The following is a 26034-nucleotide window of genomic DNA, read 5'->3' as shown; positions in this document are numbered from 1 at the left end:
ATCCACAACTGTCCCCTCAACAGGTAAGAAGTGCTTCAACTCTGTTAGCCTTGAAGATAAGTAAAGGTGATGATGGTGGTGAATTGTGCTTTTCTTTTGTTTAAAAGGGAAGACCGACGCAAAAGAAAAGTCGATACTACAATTTCTGCTACCTGAGGCCAGGGGCATGCAGCCTTTTAGTAAAAGTACATTCTCATTCTATTACTGTAAGCTTGTCATGCTTTGCCAATTTGTCTTTTCACTCAAGACATTTTTCATCTTTGTCTCCCGTCTCTTTAGCCATCCAGACCCCCCAAACTCCCCGAGCCCAAAGCCAGGAGTGCTTTGACATGACGCATGCAAACATCAATCTGAATTTTCTTCTGCAATCAAAGCATAAACTGGCTTTCCAGGAGTGTTGTGTTGAATAGGGGGTGTGGTGGTGGGGGGTACAGCAACAAAGACTTGCACTGTTGATTAAACTCTTTGAACGAGTACCAATGTCCACTCTACGTGAAGTACAAATGAACAGTATACAGGATATCAATCAGAGGGGTCACCAGACGCCCAACTCACACGAGATTGGCTCCACGAGCATGAGACGAGATTTTAACATGAATTTTAAGACAAGTACGACGATCAAATATTACCACGATGTACGAGGGCCACATTGGGAAAAAAAATTGACATTTTGAGAATAAAGTTCTAAATTTACACAACAAAAACCCAGACATTTACAAGAAAAAAGTGGTAATATGAGAACAAAGTCGTAAAATTACATGAAACAAAAGTTGTAACATTACAACAACAAAAACATTTTTTTACATTTACAAGAATAAAGTCGTGAATTTCTGAGAATAGTCGTACATTTTCGAGTTGTAAATTTGAGATTAAAGTCTTGAATTTACAAGAATGAAGCTGTGAATTTCCCAGAAATAAAAGGCGTACATTTATGAGAATAAAGTTCTATTACAAGAATTAAGTTGTAAATTAACACCAAAAAAATCTTATATTTATGACAATAAAGTTGTAATACTGTACTACGAGAATAAAGTCGTCAAATTGACGAGAAAAAAAGTCATACATTTAAGAGCATGGTCGTAAATTTCCAAGAATAAAGTTGTGAATTTCCAAGAATAAAGTCGTGAATATACAAGAATAAAGTCGTAAATTTTCGACAATAAAGTCGAAAAGAGAAAAACAGTTCATTTATGAGGCTAAAGTCGTAAAAATTTATGAGAAGGAAGTTGTGAATTTCCAAGAAAAAATGTCGTACATTTATGAGAATAAAGTTGTAAATTTCGAGAATGAAGTCAAAGTCTGAAATTTACACACAAAAAAAATCGCACGAAAAAAAGTTGTGATATTACGAGGATAAAATCGTCAAATTGTGAGGAAAATGTCGTACATTTACGAGAATAAAGTCGTACATTTACAAGAAAAAAGTCGTACATTTACGAGAAAAAAGTCGTATACTTTACGAGAAACAAAGTCGTCGTTTTACAAGAATAATGTCGTACATTTACAAGAATGAAGTCATAAATTAACAAGAATAAAGTTGTGAGTTTATGAGAAACAGAAGTTGTACATGTATGACAATAAAGTTGTAATTTTATGAGAATAAACTCAGGAATTTACGACGTTATTCTCGTAATATTACAAGATTTAAAAAAAAAAAAAAAAAAGAAACTTTATTCTCGTAAATGTACAACTTTTTTGTTGTTGTTTGTTTTTAATGTGGCCCTAATACACCCTAGTAAAATATGGCTGGACAAACAAACTTTTTTTATTGAAGTGATTCACAAAACAATGCAGGTGCATTTTGAAATGATGATTGTATAAATTTTGTGAAACTAAACAAACCATCCATTTTCTAAACCGCTGTTATAATATATAATAATAAAATACTTATATTTATATATATAAAAATATAAAGTAATTTCTAGTTACATTATGCCTTTTTGCTTTATTTTCCACTTTTGTTGGGTTTTGTTTATTTTATTTTGGTGATGAGCCACGTTCCACGGATGGCACCTGCGCCACACTTTACTGTCTTGGTTTTGCCAGGAAGGCGAGTTTTTGCCAGGCAACAAAGAGGTGTGTCCAAACTTGAGCTGCATTATGGAGGGGTTTATGCAGCTTTTAGACAGACATTGAAACAGCAGTGCATGCCAGTAGTTACATACAACCGGAGGTGCTGCGCGGCGGATACTTGAAGCAATAAACACTTCCTGACTTTCACTTTTAATGTGCACTCCTTCTGGCTAAATATGGTGACCGTGGTGCTAAATTGTCAGCACGGATCTCTTCTATGTATGAGGTGTTATGAAACGAAATCTGCAGCTTGTAAAGTTGGCACCCAGAATCGCTCGGTAATTAAGGGTGCAGACAAGAAATGTAGAATTACTACAGCTTCTGCTTGGACAACAACACAGCGACAGCTGCTCAATTTCCATGGAAAAAAACCCAGTCACAAATCCTTTAAAATCATTTGAAAGGCAAGTGATTTGAGATTCCACCCATTTATTGACAGTGTAAATAAGCGGGTGTAATAAAAGTCTGGCAATTGCCAACTTAACTGGCCCTTGGTGAGAAATGTGTCTAATTCCACTACAATTAAGGCAGTGGACCATCTCTCCACAGTCCACAAACAAGAACAAAAACAATTGTTTCTTTTAAATTAGTTTTAAAAAAATTGATGAAACAAAAAAAAAAATGGAAGTGTTGCACCTTTTCTGGCACTTTTTTTTTTTTTTTTTAAGTGAAAAGAAGGTTAGCCAGTGCAACTGACAGGTGAAGTGTTTTTCCCGCTGCGTGTGGAAGGAGGTGTAACACGTAGAACTGCAGTAAGTAGATGGGATGCGTTCTCCTTTCCGTACGAGAACTAAATACTACACAAGGTTGTCGCCATGTACCCTGTGAACCATCAAAACTTTACATGGTGACGCGTTCACTTTAGAAATGTCCTTGTTAAAGTCCACAACTTGCGTGCTGAGTGGGTCCGATTGGACAACATCAATTGTGCGAGAGAAAGAAAAATGAGAAGTATACTTCATCTTTCACAGCGGAACAAAGGTGAGGTCCCTGAGTTTAGTAGTTGACGATCTGCACGTCGAAGAGGTCACACACACCCCTGTTATCATCCAGATGAAAGCTGTAGTCCATGCCTGCATGAAACGACAGTCACTCACACACACACACTAGCCATCTAATAGTGTTCAAGATGCTTACCGTCAGCAGACATCAGCTCATCTATGAGGCAAACAGCTTCTATGGGAGAATAAATAAGAGCTTTTACTGCAAAAGGCATATTTGTGTATGAAGTAGGGTTGTGAAGGATAAAACCATGCAACCGGATATCCCGTTGGACAAGCAAGAGATGCCCCAGCCTCTTGGATGGATAAGAATAAGCCATAAATCCTTAGATGAATGGGTTGTAGAGACACGCACCGGGTATTGCAAGACTAGCAATTCCTTGACCGTCCGTCTCTTAAAACAATGCCAGAGTCTGGGCTGCCGGCCAAACGATTGTCACGCATGCTGCACAATTCAGCATTGCTGAATACCAGAATGGATGTGAATAGCCTTAGCAGCACGCTAGCTAGTCACTGGGAAAGATTTTCAAAACATCAGTAAAACATACGTACATTACAGCCATCTCACTGACCTTATTTACGATGTATTGTGTAAAACTAACATCAAATTAAAAGCACCAAATGAATGAACACAGGATCGCAGATGACTTAATATCAGCGTGCCAACAGTGCCATCTTTTGGTGGACGGTATGAACGGCACATGCCATCAATCCAGTTGACAGCAAACTAGGTTTTGGTGCAATCCATTTCCACCACGTCCTTCTCATTCTTCCAATGTCGGAGTAGATGTTACAATACCATCTTTATCCTTAAAGGGATAGTTGGGATTGTTTGACATGAAGTTGTATGACATCCCCATCAGCCGTGTAGTCCAATCACAGCGACAGACCCCCCACTTGGTCTCCTAAGTCCAATTCTGGTCGGATGATGAAGAACGTAGTTCTGTTTAGTTGCTGGGGGCCACTTCGGTAAAGAGTTTGTCTTTTGAAAACAATATGTGTTCATAAGAGTAATAACAAAAAAGTCAGACCTCTCACTCGCTCTGCGTTATTTCCAAGTCACCGTTGATACATGACACTGCTGATGGCGATGCCATACAGCTTCATGTCAAACTATCCCTTTCACAATGCTCCCCACAGTCCGGTGTTGAGACTAGTGTAGCTGTGCGAGAGGGTCTCATGTTGACCGACCAAAATAATGTTTTTAATGAATTTGTGGGAGCGCGTTAGTCACCACACAATGTCATAAACTGAGGACCACCTGCATTGTTCTTTAAATATATAAATATTACAGCCATTAACTTCTTTTTTTCTCTTTTTTACACACCATGCCTGTTAAGATTGCCAAATTCTACTTTAAAAATAAGGCCTGTACGGTTACTGTTTTAGGAGGGGAATAGTTTGACCCTGGAACAGATGATTTGCATTTCCCACGTTGACTTAGTGAACAGATCAGAGGCTGACATTTAAGGTTAAATTGCAAAAACAATACCAATCGTTGCTCATTGATCACAACTCGTCCTACCGCTTCTGTCCACCTTGAAGGGTTCGCCGATGGTGTTGTGTCTCAGCAGGCTGCTCACATCCACGACAGACTGGAAGTCTGGGCTAGCCAGGTCCATCTGCTCCACCTCCAACACTGACGCTGACTGATTGGGAGACCCTGCAGAGAAGGAGTGACAAGAATGATTAGAGAGGCAGGACCACCTGCAACATTCAGTCGTCCGGATGGAAGATCAACTCATTCAATCTCAGCCATTTTTCAAAAGACCCACTCCCCTCTTTCATCACAACAAAAAATGTTTCTCTACCCTTTTTTGCACTTCTGCCCCCTTGTGGCCGTTTTCATGGCTTAAAGCTGCTCTAAAAGTGCTATCCACTAGTGTGCAGTTGTGTCATCACCACTTTTTGCCTCTCATGCAAAAAAACATAGAGGACGTATTTGGGATCGGACGTTTGGGGTTATAAAAACGTATAAATACGTCTTTGGTATTGAATGACTTAATAGAAGATGACTATCCTGACTGAAGGACTGCAAATGATTTGTGTATTGTCTTAGCAGTCTCTCACCTAGGCCCATTTCCCCCCTGCCCTTACCCATGTGTGCATCTGGAGGGGAGGATGAGGGTGTCAGCACGTCATCATGATCTGGCAGCACCACCTGGTGGTCTGAGCTGAGGGAGTCCTGGCTGCAAAAGGAGGTGCCGGTGCTGGAAGTGGAAGAGTAGGCAGACGTCAAGAAGGGGAGCTTCTCGGGGCTGCGGGACGGGCTGGGTGGAATCAGCATGGGGTAGAGCTCGTCGGTGGGGGGCACGGGGAACACCACGGGCACGGTGCAGTCCGAGTCCCTGTTGATGAGCAAGACCTTGATGGGCGCTGCCTCGCTGCGCAAGCTGACCTGGTAGTTCCTCTGGCCGGTCTTGCCACAAAGAAGCAGAAAATACAAATGAGTCAAAGCCAAAGTTTGTGTGCTTCAAGTGACTGACCTTTCGTGGCGGCAACACCTCCAGCTGAGTCCCAGACGGAGCTACGACAGCCAGAACAGTGTCGCCGCTGAACGCGTTGCAGATGTCCTCATGCGTCACAAATTTATAAGTGGGGGAGTGTGTTAAGCAAAGAGGATTACGAGCCAGGGGGACACCGGAGACAATAAGTGGAAAAACAAGACTGGGAGCACTGTGCAATTTGGGATTAGCCTGGCTGACAATAGCAATTATATTTATAATCCACTCTTCAGCGAGTTTTCTCTCAGCAAACGGCTTTAAGAGGATCAAGAGGGAGGCTCAAAAGCGCACATATCAAATAAATCAGTGACAAACACAGCTGATATTAGGAAGGCGTTACAGCTAACAGAAGGCTGTCCAAGGTTCCTTATTGGCCTGCACCGCATCCTAAAAATATAATTGGAAAAAAAAGGAAACATATGCAGTAATTTTACAAGAATAAAGTCCAAATATTAAGGGAAAAAAGTTGTAATCTCACAAGAAAAAAAATCATAATTTTGTTGTATTTTAACGACAAAACACGTCACAATTTTACAAGAATAAATTCGTAATGTTTTGAGGAAAAATAATGTAATTTTACTAGCATAAACGTGAACTATTAGGGGGGGAAAAAAGATATGGTAAAAAAACAAAAAAAACAAATACAGTTGTAATTTGGACAATTAGCTTGTGGAAAAAGTTGTGTTACAAGAATAAAGTACAAATATTAAGAGAATTTTTTTTTTATTCTAACGAGAAAACACGTTGCAATTGTACGAGAATAAACATGTAAAATTATGAGGAAAAAATTATGTCATTTTAGTAGCATAAATTTAACATATTACGGAAAAAAGGCAATATTCTGGAAAACAAAACAACGAATAAAGTTGTAATTCTGGGGAAATTAGCTTGCGGAAAAAGTTATAATGTTAGGAGAATAAAGTCACAATATCATGGGGACAAATACAAGAATCACGAGAAGAACATTTCAGCTGTAATTTTACAAAAATTAAATCAAAATATTAAGAGAATAAAGTTGCATTCAAACGAGAAAAAAAGGTGCAATTTTACGAGAATAAACTCATATTATGAGAAAATTTCATTTTACTAGCAAAAACTGCACATGGCTTGTACATGAAAAAAGTTTAAATATTTTGAAAAAAAAACCCGAAACAGCTTTAATTTGACAAGAATAATGTCAAAATATTAAGAGAAAAAAGTTGCATGTTTACGAGAAAAAAAGTTTCAATTTTCCAAGCATAAACTCATGATATGAGGAAAATATTTCATTCAGTCATTTTTGTAGCACAAACTTGAAATAAGGGGAAAAAAGACAATATTATTGTGGGAAACAAACAAAACCACGAATAAAGTTGTCATTTTTGGAAATTAGCTTGCCAAAAAGTTTTGTGACAAGAATAAAGTCAAAAATATTAAGAGAAAAAACGTGTTCTAACGAGAAAGCAATTTTACGAGAATGTCATTTTAATAGCATAGAATTGAAATATTAAAGAAAAAAAATATTTTCTTTCATAAAATCATAACAAATTATAACAAAATAAAGTGGTAGTGTTTGGAAAATTAGGCTGGGGGGAAAGTTATATTTTGGCAATAAAGTCATAATATTACAAATAGAAAACTAATGAGGATTATTTCAGAAGAAAGTTGAAAAACATGGAAAGTGGAAAAAAAAGAAGCAAAAATAGAAAAAAAAGAAAGAGCAAAGGGTGAAGTTGCTGTGACTAATCTGCGTTGTCCCCTATAAGCATGGAACTACAGTAGATGTAAAACTTCTTAGCATATCTACATTGGTTTAAAAAATACAGGAGTGGACACCCTGATGTAAGACGACGATGCCATCAGCAGTCATTAATTCCTCCTCAATCTCCTTTTCACACTTCACAAACTCACCACTGGAAGTAAATGTTTTTGTTAACCAACTAACCCTTTTCTGGCAGATATATTAACAATTTTTTCTTTATTTTTGTCAATATGCTGCTCCTTCCACTACATTGTGTTTGACTGTGTTAGATGATGTTCGGTCGAAAGAACAAAGCATAAAGTGTGACAATGACAGTTTGAACACACTAGTAGAGAGACGTGGCCCAAAAACCTTTCACCGCCAAGTCAGAACCACGCAAGGATATTTGCTGCTGATGGGATCGTGTTTCAAGCGCTTGGTGGTCTCCTCCAGCCACGTCCTCTGGCTGTCCAGCTCTTTCTCTTGGGCTTCCAGCTCAGAGATCTGGGCTTTCAGAACCTTCACCTGATGCACAACTTGCTGGGTCTCACTTGCCTTGTTCTCCCCCCTTGAATCCAGATTCAGCACCGGCGTTCAAAGCTGCCATCATACAGTTACGTGATGAGGACGTGTTCGTAACCAACCTCCAGCGGATGATGTTTTTGTTTTTCTTCTCAATCAAGCCCACGCCTTCCAGGACGTTGGTGATGTCGTATATGCGCCGCTTCTGCTTCACGGCCAAGCTGTCTGCTGCCTGTCGATTGAAACACAAAATGTCTGGGATTAGCTCCAGAGTGCCTGGCAAACACAGAGACAACACCACCTGTGAGCCGTCCAAGCCACGCTCGCGCAACTTAAACTGCACAAACACAAAATGAAACCACCTCACTTGTACAATAGCAGGAGGTGGGGGTGGGGGGTCCAAAGGTAAACATTAGCAAGCTTTGGCGCTCAAGAGGAGAGGGAAAACTTTCTGGGAAGTAGTAGTAGTAGTAGTAGTAGGGCTGCAAGGAGAGATGCAACTAAAAATATCAATCATCAAACATTTTCTAACGAGAAAAAAAGTTGCAATTTTGCGAGAATAACCTCGTAATATTATGAGGAAAAATGTTTGTAGCTCAAACTTTGAATATCGAGGTAAAAATGGATGATATTATTATGGGAAACAAACAAAACAATGAATAAAGTTGTCCTTTTTGGAAAAAGTTATAATGTTACGAGAATAAACTCATATTATTATGAGTAAAAATAATGTCATTTTACTAGCATAAACTAGAAATAAAGGAAAAAAATGGACATTACTTTAAAAAAAATAAAAATAAAAATAAAATAAAATAAAAATAAAAATAAAAGTTGTCATTTTTGGAAAATTAGCCTGGGAAAAACCTGTAATGTTACAGGAATAAAGTCAAAATATTATGGGGGAAAATTTTTTTTTAAAATTCTCAGAAAAAAATTTGCAAGAAGAAAGTAAAAAAAAAAAAAACAGCAGAAATGGAAAAAAACAGCTGTAATTGTACAAAAATTAAATCAAAATATTAAGAGACAAAAGTTGTATTTTAACGAGAAAAAAAGACAACAAATTACGAGAATAAACTTATAATATTATGAGGAAAAAAATAAAGTCATTTTACTAGCGTAAACTTGAAATATTAAGGAAAAAAAGACAGGAACAAATTAGGATTTGACCAAGTGTACCCGTTTTGTCGTAATCAAATATGATGACATTACTACTACATCACTACTATCAGGAGAACCAGAGTATAGAGCGGAGGGAGCCACCTGCTGTGGCCCAGCAAAGTGCACTATATTCGGACACACGCTCTGAGCAACGGGTGTGATGCCACGGTTGTCTCTGGCAGGTCTCTGGAGGCGCCACCTGGCGTGGCCGAACAAGGTGCACTGTATTCAGGCACATGCTCGGCGTCGATGCACGGAGGTCCCTGGAAAATCACATTTCAAAAATTGGTGTTTGAGGTGGCGGATGAGGTTGTTTGTATGTTGGATGGTTTTTTTTTTGCTCTCATCGCGGAACATTTGGTACAACCAGCATGCAAAACGTCTCCTTCGGAAAGTGAATGTTTGGTTTGGTTTATTTGAACATGAAGGTTACAATGGAATACATCTCATGATGATGTTTCTGGATATATCGGCATGACGATAATTCCCGCATATCGGCCCTGTAATAATCGTGCATCCTTCATTGTCAGTATTATTATTATTATTATTATTGTAATACAGGTATGTAGTAAATCAAAGATGGCGGAACGTCAACCCGTCAGTGCTCTAAAACAGTAAAAACACGAGGGCACCCCCTAATACAAAGCAGTGAGAGATTTGGTTTGTACTCATTAACATTTGGGAGTTTAAATGTGTAATAGGAAGATACTGTTTGTTCTCTCCTCGTTAGTTAGGGTTCTCCATGTCCCCCTTAAAAAGTAACCTTTAACCTCAAACTAGTAGTAATGGCGGCGATGGCTAGCTGCCCCACCTGAACACAGAAGAGCGACACCTGACAGAGAGACAGCCCTTTGTTCACCTCAGCTGCCCTGCGGCGCCTCCAGAAAACCTCCACCGTGACCCAAACACATCTCCCTTTCCCTCCTTCGCGCACACTGACCACTTTCAGGTCCAGGACTCCATCGTTGGCGTCTTGTAGCAAAGTGAGAAACTTTATGGTGAGGAGCCCCAAGCTTTTCTCGTGGCGACTCCGTGTCGTCGAGTATCCGGCCCCGGTCCCGTCCAACTCCATCTTGGCGACAGTGAAAGGAAGTATCCGAGCGAGCCACTAGGCGTCAAACTTCACCTCTCGACCATTTCACTTTTGTTCCACAAAAAAAGAAGCTCTACCTGTTGGCCCTGCTTCTTCCGAATGAACGCTTTACGTTAGCTTGCAGTTGCCATGGTAACCGCAGCCCCGCACGTGCCCTCCCTGTCAACACGCCCCTCCTTCACCAAACCCCTGCACCTGGCGCCTGAGAGACCCCGTGTATAGATATATCAATATGGCTCTAATGGGAGTCAACAAAGTCAAGCCAAGTCAAACTTTTAAAAGATATAGGCATCAATCTCCAAAGTGGTCCAAAGCGCGCCCCGCGGCTCATTTTAAAAATGAAAGCAATAAAGTATTCATAACAGTAAAAAGTGAGAAAAAATGGGATGGAGAAGCATCTTGTCAAAAATAAAGAAAAAAATATTTACTACCAATAGAATTTGTTGGTTTAAAAAAAATGACACATTGAAAATGATAATGTAATATAATTTGCTTTACAAACTATCTTATGGAAAATAAATACATTTTTAATTACAGCTGTACACCAGCAACTTTTAATCCACACACGGCCAACTGTGATATTCACAAGTTGAAATCCTTGAGTGCGCAAGTAAGACGTTTCATTTTCTTCTCCGTCATTCTCTTGTTGGCTTCCGTCTCCAGCAGCAGTTGACGCATCTCCTCCTCCACTTCAAACACCTGCGATAAACAAAACACAGTAAGCAGTGAAACACAATACTCTTTCACTTCTGTACTTACACTTAATATGTATACAGTGATCCGTTGCCACTTCGTGCTTCACTCTCTCACATTTAAATATACAGCATATACACACACAGCACAGGCCAAACGTTTGGAAAATGGCTAAATGAAGTAAAATACAAATATTAGGCATTCAGAAGATGTATTGAAAGACGTTGTGATGATTTGTAATATTCTATGCTGGTCACTAGGCGCCAGTAACATTGCATTGATGGTGAGACAATGGCCAGCACAGGAAGTACTGTCCAGAACTGGAAGTAAAAAAAAAAAGAACAACAAAAAACTCTCCCACTGCTAACATGTGTGAGTCTATATTGTGTCTAATTTATATTTACCCACTATTGTGGGTAATAGGAATGTAAAGGTGACTATAGGGGTGTTATTTCAAGTCTAGAGAGCTCTAGTAATGCTAAAAAGTATATTTAGAACATCGTAAACAGGTTTTCTATAATCAAACTACAAAAATATTATTAATATTATTAATATTAAAATTTATAAATAAGAATTCATCACGGTCAGGTCTGGAACCAATGAACCGTCATAAACGAGGGACTATTATACAGTACTATGTACACTGCGTACTTAACATATGACAACTGCAATATTTATCCGCTTTCTCTTCTTCTCTCCTTTTAAATTGTGAATTGCAACCACAGAAGTTAGTGCAGCGAAGATGGCGGTGATTGAGGCTGCACACGTGTTGAGTGGGTTTGCTATCATTCTCAACGAGAACGCGCTACGCACTCAAAAAGTGTAAGCGTAAAGTCTGTCAGTTGTAACACAGCAGGTTACCTTCCGATTGGCCGCTTCTATCTGGCTGTGCTTGTCATTGGCCAGCTGAAGCAGCTCAGCTTGATGGGCGGCCTGCAGAGACTCCAGCCGCAGGTGAAAGGCGTCGTCCATGCAGCGTAGCTTCTCTGTCGCAGCTCTGAAGGATGATATGATGATGAAACATCATCACCAAACCCCTCCACACCACTGCCAACGGACCTGTGCTCTTCTGCCACTTTATCTCTCTCTTCCAGGAGCGAGCGTTCCTTGCTGTCGAAGTTGTCCTTCATGCGCTTCACTTGGCTCTCCAGCTGAGTAAGGAGGTCAGCCTTCTCCTGCCACTTTTTACTGGCCTCACTAAATCAAACCAAGAGAGAAGAACCCTCCTGCTGAGCAAACCAGGCTCATGCGTCTGTCTACCTGCCAGCACAATTTACCTGTGAACTCGTTTCACCTCCTCAATCTCCACCTCCTTGTCGTCCAACTGCTGCCTCAGCTCCTCCTTGCGCAGGCTGAGGTGCTCCACGCGTTCTCTCAGATCGGACAGCCGAGACGTTTCCTCCTCGAGCTGCAGCTGGAAGGTCTTCTGGGCTCGGGCTTCCTCCTCACGTAGCCTGCGTATCAGCTCCTCGCGCTCCTGCAAGGTCTACACAGCAGGGTGTGGCATGTTGACGAGGTTTGTACTCATTAGCTTCACCTCCTCTACCTCTTTGAGCTTGCGGATGGTTTCTGTTTGATCCTCCATGATTTTGCCTTTGATTCTGAGGGCGCCGCTGTCCCTCTCAGCCTGCTTCTTCTGCGCCTCCAGCTCAGCGCACAGCGCCTCTACCCTGGCCTCCAGTCGGCCACGGTCCTGAGCCAGGGATGCTCCTGGTAAACACGCAGCAAAGAGGTTATGTTTCAACCAGAGTGGGCTTGCTGCTTTGAGGGAAGCCTGTGAAGGTTTTCAAGTATTAACTTGTATTTTGAAAATGAAAAGTAGGTATGCTTCCAAGGATTTTTACATGAAATTGAGGTGAAACCCACACATTGACTATGTCATAAAATAAAATAATCAAGCCAAGTTGAATCTTTGGATCTGAGTGCCACGATTCATATATATTATATCATGTTCTAATTTATTTGTTTTTTGTACATGCAGGTATTTATTGTATTCCCTCAAATTCCAAATATATAAATTAGTAGTCATGCACGATATCTTTATTTTCAAACCGATACCGAATACTTTCTGCTTCTTCTGGTACCGATAACTTCTTTATAGCTACCATTTTTATTGAGATGTAAGTGTAGTTTGTGGGCACCTGGAGGTAAGAAGGACTGGAACAAATGAGGATTTGACCAACTGTACCGGTTGAAATATGATGACAAGACTACTACCACATCACTACTGTCTGGAGAACCAGAGTATAGACGGGGAAGAGCTACCTGCTGTGGCCCAGCAAGGTGCACTGTATTCGGGCGCACGCTCCGAGCAGCCGTTCTGACGCCACAGAGGTCTCTGGTGAACCTTCTGCACTTTTCAAATGCCGCGGCGCTGGTGTTTCGGGTGGCCGATAAGGTTTTTTTGTGTGCTCGATGGTTTTTTTCCCTCACTCATCGTGTAGCATTTGGTACAACCAGCACGCGAAATGTCTTCGAAAAAATGAGCTCATCAGCACAGTACGAGTAATGTCGCCTCAGTGGAGCCTATCGGAACTATTTTTAATGTTATCAGATTTATCGTCATAATCGGCTCAATAATTATCGTGCACCCCATATACTGTATTATTATAGGTTTTTTTTACAATTAAAAAATATATTGTGGATTTTTAAAAATTATATTCATAATCTTAATATACTGTTCTTACATGCTATTTAACTATAACCTTTTTCCATTATTGTCATCAATACCAAAGATGTATATACTTTTTTGAAAAACCTGAACGCTCGCTCCCAAAGACTATTTATACATCTTTTGTTTTTGTTATTGCACGAGAGGCAAAAAGAGGTGATGACGCAAGAACACAATAAAAGAGGTCACTTTTCAAGCAGTTTTAAGCCAGAAAAACGGCCACAAGGCGGCAGTAGTGCCTTTGATAAGAGCTCGGCATGGATCTCTTGCATGTATTAACACACTCGACAGCAAGGAGGAAGTGAGAGAGCGTGGAGGAGTGTAGTGTTCAGAAGTTTACGCATGGTAGGGAAATTTTAACGCATGCACACTCGTGCACACACACGGTTTAGTTCCAAATGTGAAAACTGTAAATAGTTGATGCTGTTATATTTGTAAATAAATTGTTATTTTGATGTAAAACAAGCCGTTTTTGTGTTGTTTATATTGTGGTATAGATATTTAAGTTGGGACAAAAGCAAGTGAAAGTTGTGCTTGAAATGTATCTTTTCACAAAAAGCTGGTTTATGCCCTGTTTTAGTCGGGAACTGATATTTTCCTGAAACTTGGAGTGTAGTGTTTGTTTTGGTAGGTTCCATGTTTATATAACCATACAACACAATATTCTGTGTGCCTTGAAAGATCAGTCCAAATGGTGTAAAATGGCCGTCACTGAAGGGGTTGTCTTTTGGAAAATGGCTGGGATTGAAGGAGTTAACAATAAACCACATAGTTCAATGTTAAGTTACCAAATATGGTTTCTCTTCCTGTAACGCCATTAATCCACTGTTTTCCCACATGAGGAATGTAGTTTGGGCATTGGTGGAGGTTTCTAGCTCTAATAGATAAGAAGTGTGCATATGTGCCCGCCCCCGTAAGTAAGAAGCATGAAGCCAAGCGGTGTCTGTCTCCTTCAAGAAAGGCAGTCCAAACTATAAAAGATGCATGCCAATAAATGTGTGCCGTGCCCCCGTAGGATTCCCTCGCAGTAGCGAGAGCAAGTAGAAGCGAAGTTGTCCCACCTTGCTGAGCGAGCTCTTGGCCCCAAAGCTTTCTTTCTGCCCTGAGGCCGTCTATGACAGATTCCTGTGCCGTGAACTGAGATGACAGCCGCTCCTTCTCTTTCTTCAGCATCTCCAGCTGAAGGCCCAGACGGTGGCCCTGATCCATCTCGGCTTCCAGGGCGTGAGTGCGCCTCTGTCGGGAAGACATACATGGTATGAAGGCAGCTTTGAACATCTCCTTTCTATTCACTACCTTCAGCTCCATCACGGTGTCCCTCTTGGCTTTGATGAGCTCTGAAATACGGCTCTTCTGCTCCTTGGCTAAGGCTGTGAGATCCTGCACCAGGGAGGCAGATTTCTTCTCCTTCAGCTGCGAGTCAGCCAGGGTCACTCTGAGCTCCGACAGCTTTGCAGTAATTTTATCGCACGCCTTCTTCACCTGCAAGAAAGTCATCTAGGAGTAAGTGTTACCTGTTTGGACCATCGTATCCATCAATGGCAAGAGGGAAAATGACAGGATGGTGTGTGGGGGGGTGTCATTTGTATGGCAGACCTCAGAGAAGCGTGCGGCCTCGATGGTGAGCGCCATGCGGAATTCGTTCTCCAGGGCTGCGTACGCTATCTTGCCTTCCTCCAGTGTCTCCTTCAGCTCAGACTCCCTCTTATTGTGTGCTTGGATCTGGGACGCCACTTCTTTTGCCACCGCTGCGAGGAAGTCGGCCCCGCCAGGCTGTAGCCGCATCTCCAGCTGCTTCCTGTGGACAGAGGGGACATCAGTTTTGGAAATATTGGCCATTCATTTACTCCAGATAGAAATCCCAGTTTTTGCATGTTTATGTTGTTTGCTGGTTTGTTGGACGGTCCTTGAACGTACCATGTAACTGCACAGATAGACTACTATACTGTATTTGCAGTCTTTTTCTTTCACCTCAGATTTGCTCCCAAATGCTGACACTATGTGGGAATGCATAAAGGTAAGAGCTGATGATGTCACTTCGCGCTAATGTGTACATAACCTCAACTTATTTCATGCTAGCACGTGCCAGCATGTTATCACACACATCAAACAGCGACGTTATAATCTTCTCACTGAAAAACAAAGTCCATGCTCGGACTGAATGAACGGTGGCTCCGTATACATTTAGTGCTTATATTTCCTGTCTTAGTTTTACACACACCATAATAAATAAATAGCATTTGAATCCATTTGTGGTTTCTCTTTAGCGTTTGTTGGCCGCATGTCCAGAAGATGAATTTTAAAAACACAGAAGCGCAAAGAAAGAAAGAGGCTAAGCCATCCTGATGAAAACATAACCTTTTTAGCAGAGCAGAGCGCAACATAGCGAATGGAATTCTGCAATGACTAAAAACGACTGACACTGCCAGCGAGGAAGTGGTGCGATGGGCAAGAACACAAACAAAAGGCACCCCTGAGGAGTACCTGTGCTCTTGTTCTCTGTTTGCCAGCAGTTCCTGCAGCTGCTGCACTTTTTCTTTGTGCTGGCACACACTGGCTCTCTGGATGTCTAACTCCCGCTTCAGGGCCGCTACCTTGTTCTCCAGCTCCTGGTGCCGCTTCATCTGAAAGGAGAGGGAGGGAGGGTGGGGGAGGGCAGAAAAACATTCATGGGAGCCTTCCTGAGACCCTTTTTGTTCAATGCTGAACCCGTACGCTGCTGGAACACCAGCAGAAAGCATTGATTGTCTGATCCTCAGCGCTCATCAGAACCAAGGTGAGTCAGCGGTAACAGCTTCCATTCTTCTTTCTACCAAGTATGTCCATTCATCCAGAAGAGAACCTTCCCACAAAGTTACAAGCCCAGCCCAAAATGCCTTGCTAAGAGGAAGAACATGAAGATTGGGGGGTGACTGCTTGTGTACCTCTTCAGCCTGCTGGTGAGCCCGGTGTGCGTCTCCCTGGGAGATCTTTTCCTCCAGTCTGCGCAGTAAGTTCTTCTGCTGCTCCTCGCCGCTGCGGGTCCTTTGCAGCTGCTGTGTCAGAGACCCGCACCTGCCCTGCAGCTCCTCAACGCGGGTCTGCAGTTCACAGTGTCCCGATCGCTCCTTCAGCAACAGGTCTTTCAGCCTGGATGAAGAGGTCGGACCGCCTCATGTTCATGCACACATGCACCATGATGATCTTGCGCAGCGTCACTGGCCGAGGCAAACATTGATTCATGCAATATTGCTGACATATGCGTCTAATTGCGATCATGATGCAGATTTATCTGCTAGGCCTCGTCTCCCAGCCAAATGGCATCAGGAATACAGAGAATGGACTATTTCATCAGGGTAATTATAGTGTGTCGAAGAAGCAGGGCATAATTGGTATGGTGCAGGTTGATGAGAGGATTTATTAGCCGACTCTGCTCGGACGTTGTGGCAGATAGGCGGCCAACAGATAATTTTGTCGCAAATTGTGCTCATTGTTCAAGTGTCATGTCTCATGGGAAATGATAGGAAACGATAAAAGAGTGCCCAGAGCAGCTGAGATCAATCATGTGCAAGTGCTGTGCGTACTCTCACTAACTACATCCTCTGAGGCTTTGTCAGATTTTGGTAATAATAATAATAAGAAGAAGAACTCTATATAGAAGCATCTCGTAGCAGTAGGATGCACTTTAATTGTATGTCATTCCACTTTGACTTGTCTTCATTACGTGCATGAATGTAAGAGCGTGTCCAAGTCCAAGTAAAAGATAAGTGAATTTCTACAAAGACGGATTCCTTATTTAGAAATGGAATACTTTGGTGGTTAGAGCATAAAAAAACTGTTTACCACCTTCTAAATATACTTATTAATAGTATTAGAGCCCTCTAGACATGAAATAACACCCTTATAGTCACCTTTACACTCCTATTACCCAATATAAGAGATATAAAAGAAAATAAGACATAAGACATAGTAAACCTGTTTACAACCTTCTAAATACGCTTTTTTAACATGATTAGAGCCCTCTAGACATAAAATAACAACCCTATAGTCACCTTTACACTCCTATTACCCAATATAGTAGACATAAGAAAAATAAGACACATTAAGCATAGAAAAACATTTTTACAACCTTCCAAATATGTTTTTAACATTATTAGACACCTCTAGACATGAAATAACACTCCTATAGTCACCTTTACACTCCTATTACCCAATATAGTAGACATAAGAGAAAATAAGGCACATTAAGCATAGAAAAACATTTTTACAACCTTCTAAATATGTTTTTAACATTAGAGCCTTCTAGACATGAAATAGCACCCCTATAGTCAACCCTTATACTTCTATTGTCCAATACAGTAGACATAATACAAGACAATAAGACATAAAAAAAGAGTTGTGCTCATGTGTGTTGCTATAAATGTGTTCGTGTGCTAGGGGAGCCGAGTGGCGGGAGAACAGGAAGTGATGTCGAGGGTTCATAGTCGGGTTTCAGCTTGGCATGGGTTACATCCACAACAGTAGCCCGTGTTTGGGATTATTGTGCCTGTTGTGAGATCATTCGAAGCTGCAATAAAAGCCTGTTGCAGCAATCAGGTCTGGTGCTTGTGTGTCCCGCCCAAATTACAGTAACATTACCGACACCTAGTGACCAGTGCACAATACTACGTGATCACAGCATCTTTGAATGTGCCTTCTGAATACGTTATATCTGTATTTGACTTCATTTAGTTATTTTTATTCTACAAAATGCTTCATTTAGGTAAAAAATGTGTACAATTAGCTTTGATATGCATATTTGACTAATAACAGGTCATATTCATGAAACCATGAAACAGAATGATTTATTCATGAATATATGTTTGAAAAAGCAGTACATTGGTGTGTGCAGGTGTACCTGTCTGTGGTGTGCATGGCCATGCTCTGCAGGTCTTTCTCCTCACTGGCTTTCGTCTTCAGGCACTTCAGCTCCTCTGTGAGCTTGATGACAGCCTGCTCCGCCTTCCAGCGCCTCTCCCTCTCCTGGTCACGCTCCTCCACAATAGCCTGAGTAAACAACAGATGAAACATGAGTCAAAAATAAGCTTGCCGTGCCACCAATGAGCTTTTATTCTCCCCAGTGTGTACCCTGTAGGTTTCCTCCTCATTGAACTTGGATTTCACGTCGCTTGAAGCTCTCAGCGGGACCCTCCTCGTTAGCCCTGACGCCTCTGTGCCTGCTTTTCTCGTGGAAGAAGACCTCCTGGGTCCAACAGCGGACCTTGAACTCTTCTGTTTGAGATTCTCCTGGTCACTGCAACAAACAACAATGGCAAGTAAGCAACCTTGACAGTGTTTTGCCACCCAGAAAGTCCAAAAAGGTGACTCGTCCACTTTGACAGGTAATATAACTTAGAATTGAGTAGTTATTTGCTTTTTCACTTAGATGACTAACGTCGGTGTCACCAACTAAGATGCTGACCCTAGTGGCACCATCGTTACTCACGGGAGGACGTCCTCTCCTGTCTCGGAAGGAATTCCTCTACCCGATGATATTGAGTGAAATGAAGTGCAAATATGCAGAAATAAATCCCTAACAGACGGGGGGAAAAAAGATCCTTCATGGGGCCGAACAAACAAATCACCTGTCTGGTCTCCTTGTTGTTGCACTTTTACGATATTTGGGGATCCTCGTTCGCCCGCAGTTTTCCTTGGCGCTGTCGCAATCACTCTCTGACGTGCGGTCCGTGTCCTTCCCGGCTGTCCGTACTTTTTTGCTCAGAAGATCGGACTTGTGCCTTGCAGACGCCTGAGTTAAGTAAGGAATATAATAATAATAAACACAAATAATCACACTGAGTTATCTTATTATCAACTCATTCAATCCCAGACAGTTTTCAAAAGACAACACCTTCAGTTGCGGCCATTTTACACCATTTTGTGACACAATCCTTTATTGCACTTTTCCAAGTAAGCAAATACAGACGTATGCAAAAGTTTGGGCACCCCTGACAATTTCCATCATTTTATGAATAAATAAATGGATATTTGGATCTATTATTTCATTTTAATGGACACAGTAGTATTTCAGGAGTGAAGTGAGGTTTATTGGACTAACACGAGATATGCAATATGCATCACAACACAATTAGACAGGTGCAGATATTTGGGCACCCCTGTCATTGCGTTGGTTTGAATACCTCTATCTACCTAGCACTTGTTAACTGGAACACAAAATGGGTTTTGTGAGCTCATTAAGCCTTGAATTTCATAGACAGGTGTATCCAAGCATCTAATCTAAGGTACTGAAGGCGGCCACTTGCAAGTTGGTTTTCTCATTTTAACCTCCTGTGAAGAAGACGGGCAACACGGGGGTGCTCAAAACAGCTGTCACATGACCCGAAAATGAAGATTGTTCAACATCATGGTTTACGCTAAGGCTACAGAAAGCTCCCTCAGATGTTTCAGCGATCAATTTCTGCTGTGAGGGACATCATGAGGAAATGGAAGAGCACAAACAGGCTCAGCCAGGAAAATATCAGACAAAGACCGTCAAAGACAACCCACAGACCTCTTCCAAAGAACTAGAACATTGACTTGTAGTGGGTCGCCCGTGGTATGCAAAAGAAGATCATTTTGAAATGAAGTGGTGTGGTGACGCATGTTGCACATCTTCTGTTCATCCAATAAACCTCATTTCACCCCTGAAACACTGCTCCGTCCATCAGGTACTTCTTACATTCAAATGAAAATAATGGAAATTGTCAGGGGTGCCCAGGCCTTTGCATCCCACTGCATGCTTCCTTGCCCTTTAAAAGACTACACAGCAAACCTTATCTGACCTTCCCTTGTATTGCATATCATAAAAATATCATAACTTGTAGTCCAACAGAGCAAGGAACCATGTTTGGTTATGTAGGTCCAAAAGGAACCATGTCAAGATTCAAGACTCAAGAGTTTTATTGTCATATGCACATTAAAACAGGCAGTTATACTATGCAATAAAATTATTGTTCTGTTCATTCTCCCAAAAAAAGAAAGAAAACACAAGAAAATGAATAAGAACATAAGAAACATAAATACCAATAAATTAAGCAACAACAACAGAAGAGACATTAATACAAATAAATAATACTAATAAATAAATAAATAGTGTTATGTGTGTGTGTGCGTGTGTTGCATGTGGCGTGTGTGAGAAGCCTTCGTTGAGAAGCCTGATGGGTAAAAGCTGTTTGCCAGCCTTGTGGTCCTGGACTTCAAACTCCTGTAGCGTCTGCCTGACGGTAGGAGTGTGAATAATGAGTGTTGTGGATGTGTGCTGTCCTTGATGAGGTTGTGTGTTCTGCGTAGGACTCTAGTTTTATAAATGTCTTGCAGTGAGGGGAGGGCTGCCCCAACAATGTTCTGTGAGGTCTTGATCACCCGCTGGAGTGCCTTCCTATCACGTGTTGTACAGTTACCGTACCAAACAGTGATGGAGGCGGTAAGGACACTTTCCATAGTGCATCTGTAGAAGCAACTCAGGGTTGTGGTGGACATGCCAAATTTCCTCAGTCTTCTCAGGAAGTACAGTCTCCTTTGGGACTTCTTCAGAATTTGTTGGGTGTTGTGAGACCAGGTGAGGTCCTCGCTGATGTGTGTGCCAAGGAACTTGAAGGTTTTCACCCTCTCCACCTCAGTCTCATCAATAAACAGGGGTCTATGTGGCTCCTTTTCCCTTGTTCTTGGGTCGATGATCATCTCTTTAGTCTTATCTGTATTGAGAAGGAGATTGTTATCACGACACCAAGCTATGAGGTCCGCCACCTCTCTTCTGTATGATGTTTCAACACCACCAGTGATCAGTCCGATGACTGTAGTGTCATCCGCAAATTTAATGATGCTGGTGTTGTTCTGGGAGGCCACGCAATCGTAGGTGAAGAGCGTGTAGAGGAGCGGACTCAGCACACACCCCTGTGGGGTCCCAGTGCTCACAATTCTTGAGCTGGATGTGCGATTGTGGACTCTGACTGACTGGGGTCTGCCTGTTAGAAAGTTAAACACCCAGTTACAGAGGGAGGGTGACAGGCCAAGTGTGAGGAGCTTATTTGTGAGTTTGTGGGGGCTGACTGTATTAAAAGCAGAGCTATAGTCTATAAATAGCATTCTGACATATGTGTCCTGGCCCTGTAGGTGAGAAAGGGCTGTGTGGATGGCAGTGTTGACTGCATCATCAGTGGACCGGTTCTGGCGATATGCAAACTGTAGAGGGTCCACAGTGGCCGGGATGCTCTTTTTGATGTGGGTCATGACTATTCTTTCAAAGCACTTCATAACAATAGGAGTGAGTGCAATAGGGCGATAGTCATTTAAGCAGGTCACGTTGCTCTTGTTGGGTACGGGCACTATGGTGGTGGACTTAAAGCAGGTCGGTACAGATGCTTGTGCAAGCGACAGGTTAAATATGTCAGCAAGCACATCAGCTAGCTCTGATGAGCAAACCCAAAGTGCACGTCCTGAGATGTTGTCTGGGCCTGCTGCTTTTCGTGGGTTTGTTTTGTTTAGAACCCTGCGCACATCATGATGTCACCATGAGAGGTGAGTCCTGTGTGCTCCCCAAGTCCAGCCACCCTCTCTGCTCATCAGGAGTTTGGGTGTCAAAGTGGGCGTAGAATGTGAATGGAGAAGTAATGTTTGAAACAGAGCACCTGCAGAATGAGGCGGGACACCTGCTGCTCCAGTTTCTTGACCCGTTCTTCGTTAGGTGGTCCATCATTATCGATGACATGCTGCCTCTTGGGCGGCGCCACCGGATCCGCCAGAACCGCATTGATGCCTGGTGTGGCCAGACGAGCGTCCTGCAGAGGAAAGAATGAATAAAAAATACATTATTGTAATATTCTTTCATTACAATCACACATGTAGAGGTCATCAACTCCTTCAATCCCAGCCCTTTTTCAAAAGACAACCCCTTCAGTAGCGGCCATTTTAGACCATTTGGACTGATCCTTCAAGGCACACAGATTATTGTGTTGTATGCTTTTATAAACATGGAACCTACCAAAAAAAACATTACACTCCCGTCTTTCATCAGGAAAAAACAGTTTGCTTTTTTCGTTCTTTAGTAATCAGCAGTGGAACATAGGTAAGTTTCAGGAAAATATCAGTTCCTGACTAAAAGCAGCTTATAGTGAAAAGATGCATTTCAAGCACAACTTTCACTTTGACACAAATATTTTTTGCTTCTGTGACAGCTCAAATATTTAAACACCTATACCAACATAAACACATAAAACATCAAAAGAACAATTTATTTACAAATATAACACCATCAACTATTTACAACTTTCGCATTCAGAACTGAACTGTTTGTGTGCACGTGTTAGAATTTCCCTCCTTGCTGTCATGTGTGTTTTTTCCCCATTCAAATTCACATGCGGAGCTCTTATCCAATGCACTTCTGCCACCTTGTGGATGTTTTTATGGCTTAAAACTTCCTAAAAGTGACATCCATTATTGTGCAGTTGCGTCATCACCTCTTTTTGCATCTCACGCAAAAAAAACGTAAAAGATGTATAAATACGTCTTTGGGATGGGCCGTTCGGGATTATAAAGATGTACAGTATAAATTGGTATTGAAAGAGTTAATCACCGCATCTGAGGAGAGGAGGAGGTCCATGTAGTTCTCCAGCCCAGGAATGTCACACAGACTGTCAGCCTGTGAGGGAGTTGGGTTTCCCAGCCAATCCAGGCCGTCCAGAGCCAACACTTGCGGCAGCGACCGCATGATGACCTCCCGATAACCTGCACAAAAACAAGCCAAAGCCTCAAAAGAGGCTTTTTCTTCTTCCTGCTTTTTCTTTGGCTTGCGTGACATTGCATTAAGTACAGTCATGGCATAAATGATGAGACCAGCCTTGTTTCTTCAGTTGATTGATCCATTGTAATGGCCGGTACAACTTAAGGTACACTTGTTTGGACAAATATAATCATGATAACAAATAGTTTCATTTAAGAGCTCCCTTTTTTAGACACTTACTGAAAAAGAAGGAGCAGTTAGATAGAACACGTGCTGTTAAGAAGCTGAAGAAGAAGAATTTACGCCTAAAATAAACAAACACAATGAATGCAGTAAGGAGGCCTGTCACGCTAACGAATTTCGCTGGTCGATAATTGTGCTACAAATTATCGTCGATAATCGATCTCTGACTTCCTGTGGAAACAATGATTTTCAAATGTCAACAACGGATTGTGTTGGACCTTTGAGGTTCCGCTGTACGTTTACTCGCAGTGGGTTGACCATCCAAATATCAATATTATTGGCACCAGGGTAGTAACGTCAATTGAGGTTTTATTGGCCAACTCCGTCTGTTCTATGTCGTATAGCAGCAGGCATGAAGGATTGCATCACAATGGTAGCCAGTGCCTCACCTGGTGACCTACACAGCGGGTTATCTTTGCCGTCTTGGCTCAAAAGGAGCTCTCGTAAACCTTGCAATCCCAGCAGGCACTGCAGGAGGTGGTCGATGCTGCCCAGGTGGTTGCTATGGAGACTGAGGCACCTCAGCTTGCTTCCCGGGCCATGGAGATGCAACAAACCTGGTGAACACGTACAGTAAGAACCGACACTGCCCAATGTGTCAAACCGGTCCCCAAACAGCCGCTATTCAACTCACCGGCAAGGTTGTTAATCTGATTGAAGGATAAATCTAATCGTGTTAAATTGACAAGGCCGTTCAGTCCTGCGGTGGCGAGGAGAAGCCGTTAAACACAGACTTACTCGACAACACTACGGGGCGGCTCACCCTCAGCCTTGCTTATGGTGTTGCAGGACAAATTCAAAGTCCTCAGGGAAGTGAGAGCGCTGAGACCCTCAATCTTGGAGATGCAGTTGGAGGACAGGTCCAGGTGTCTCAGGCGCCACGCCGAGTCCAGGCCCTCGATCCTCGGGACGTTGTTGCAGTGCAGGATGAGTGATGTTGCCGAGGGATGCAAGGGAACCGCCAGTAAACTACACAAGAGGAGACAGCATAAGCACGCTCAGTACGTTTGTGCAATAATTCGGGGGTTAAAGCAAATAACATTGTTTGCTCCAATCGTGAAGTAGTTGACAACAAGATGATGGAAAAGCAGTGAAAGCTTAACTCGGCGTCAGACATAATGAAAATAATGCTAGTAACATGTCCATTTGCGTTCTTACTCCCAATCAGTGTGCATGAATACATTCTGGTATACTGTATGTCCTTCATCGTTTCGCTGCACTCTTTGAGCTCCATAACCGATTTTAGGCGGATTTTACACGCTGGTGGAAGAACCCCACTTCCAAGCCCTCGGTGGAACATCCCTGGATATTCTTCCAGGTGTCTGCATTTCACACTTTCCAGTTCCAACAATGTTTTCATGTTTGCACAGAATGTTTGGATTTTAGTATAAATTGTGATTCTCAGTATGAGCTTTTTCTGAAATACATATTTGAATGATTTCGACATGCGACAATGGCAAACGGATGTGACGTCACATGATCGCAAGTCACGAGCTCAGCCCTCAGCCTAATCTCATGACACTACTAAACTAAATCCCAAGTAATGCAATAATTATTCTCCCCGGTAACTAATTATATTTATGAAGGAGTAATTCCTGTACTGTAAGTCATTACTTTCTTAAAAGTAGTTTCCCAGCATTGGAAATAATCGCTCCTCCCTAACCGAGATCGTCTAAAGATAAAGACCGAACTGCACTTACCTTGAAATATTCTTGTCAATGAGACTTATTTCCTTTTCTTCCATAACATAAACTTAACTGCAGTTCCAAGAAAAAGACAAACTCCGGCAAACTATCAAGTTCGCAGCCGCTTTAATAGCAGGCTCCCAATAGCAGGCTTTAATAGCAGGGAGGAGCAAAAAATCGAAATACGGTCGAGAACTCACACGAATTCTAAAAAATCCGTTATATAGTCTGGGAATCTAACAATTTCTATAATAGTTAACTCAACACGAAGTTGGATGTTTTGTTTAGCTTCTTCAGTGTTGAACTAGCCGCTTCTGACATCGCACTTCCTGCTTCCGTGACGTCACCGATCGGCACTTCCTGGATGGGTCACCGGCTCCGCCCACTAAGGTCAACGCGTGCCCACACGGAGGTACTACTTACTATTTTCTTATATTTACTTGATTTCGGCATGTTTAACAAGTTACATTACGGTACATCACGTGGTTACGTTAACACAATTCAACATGTGTGAAAAGCAGAAAGCAGAAAGAAGCAGATCATATGTAAATCCTACCCCTCCTGCATGTCTATTACTATTATACAGTAATATTACTATACTCTATTACTGATCATTCATTCACACAGTACCTTTCTACGGAGCCCCTGAGGGGACATGGAAAAAAATTTCGATCGGTAAAAAAAAGGGTTACCTTTTGCCAGAGCTCTCAAAAATGTTTTTTTGTCAATTTACAACTTTATTCTGGTAAATTTAAGACTTTTCTCTCATAAATATATGACATTAGTCTCTTTAATTTGCAACTTTTTTTCTTGTAAATGTACAACTTTTTTCTTGTAAATTAACAACTTTATTCTCCTGACTTCATGGCTTATTTCTTGTAAATTTGCAACTTCATTTTTGTAAATTCACAACATTCTGATTGTAAATTTACAAC

The 26034-nt window shown here is 41.8% G+C and overlaps 2 protein-coding genes across 2 annotated transcripts; both read right to left on the bottom strand.

Moving 5' to 3' along the window:
- Positions 1-1572: 1572 nt before the first annotated feature.
- Positions 1573-10192, bottom strand: e2f5 (E2F transcription factor 5). The gene is made up of 8 exons (XM_054766606.1): positions 9919-10192; positions 7943-8052; positions 7705-7866; positions 5561-5669; positions 5172-5493; positions 4600-4737; positions 3211-3249; positions 1573-3146 (listed from the first exon to the last, which is right to left on the bottom strand). Exons 1-8 carry the CDS (start codon positions 10048-10050, stop codon positions 3070-3072), a joined length of 1089 nt encoding a protein of 362 aa, XP_054622581.1. The 5' UTR covers positions 10051-10192; the 3' UTR covers positions 1573-3069.
- A 348-nt stretch (positions 10193-10540) lies between these two features.
- On the bottom strand, positions 10541-25441 carry lrrcc1 (leucine rich repeat and coiled-coil centrosomal protein 1). Its single transcript, XM_054769459.1, has 19 exons — positions 25115-25441; positions 24178-24383; positions 24049-24114; positions 23804-23971; positions 23025-23176; positions 22081-22230; positions 19039-19202; positions 18542-18707; positions 18312-18460; positions 16360-16564; positions 15920-16059; positions 15032-15233; positions 14732-14917; positions 14497-14671; positions 12311-12474; positions 12042-12250; positions 11824-11961; positions 11626-11761; positions 10541-10770 (listed from the first exon to the last, which is right to left on the bottom strand). The coding sequence occupies exons 1-19, from the start codon at positions 25156-25158 to the stop codon at positions 10654-10656; spliced, it is 2937 nt and encodes a 978-aa protein (XP_054625434.1). The 5' UTR covers positions 25159-25441; the 3' UTR covers positions 10541-10653.
- Between the last annotated feature and the right edge of the window lie 593 nt (positions 25442-26034).

Source organism: Dunckerocampus dactyliophorus, chromosome 2 (genome assembly GCF_027744805.1).
Source record: "Dunckerocampus dactyliophorus isolate RoL2022-P2 chromosome 2, RoL_Ddac_1.1, whole genome shotgun sequence".
Classification (NCBI taxonomy): Eukaryota; Metazoa; Chordata; class Actinopteri; order Syngnathiformes; family Syngnathidae; genus Dunckerocampus; species Dunckerocampus dactyliophorus.
Note: the sequence above shows the minus strand (reverse complement) of the source record. Positions and strands in the feature narration are given on the sequence as shown.

Excerpts from the sequence above, each read along its gene's own strand:
- e2f5 (XM_054766606.1), bottom strand. The coding sequence starts at position 10,050 with ATGGAGTTGGACGGGACCGGGGCCGGATACTCGACGACACGGAGTCGC. Across the intron at positions 7,867-7,942 it reads AAAAACATCATCCGCTGGAG|GGGGGAGAACAAGGCAAGTG; the intron begins GTTGGTTACGAA and ends TCTGGATTCAAG. Across the intron at positions 3,250-4,599 it reads CTTCAAGGTGGACAGAAGCG|AAGCTGTTTGCCTCATAGAT; the intron begins GTAGGACGAGTT and ends ATTCTCCCATAG.
- lrrcc1 (XM_054769459.1), bottom strand. The coding sequence starts at position 25,158 with ATGGAAGAAAAGGAAATAAGTCTCATTGACAAGAATATTTCAAG. Across the intron at positions 22,231-23,024 it reads TCCTCCTCTCCTCAGATGCG|GACGCTCGTCTGGCCACACC; the intron begins GTGATTAACTCT and ends TTTCCTCTGCAG. Across the intron at positions 16,060-16,359 it reads CTCACCAGCAGGCTGAAGAG|ATGAAGCGGCACCAGGAGCT; the intron begins GTACACAAGCAG and ends CTCTCCTTTCAG.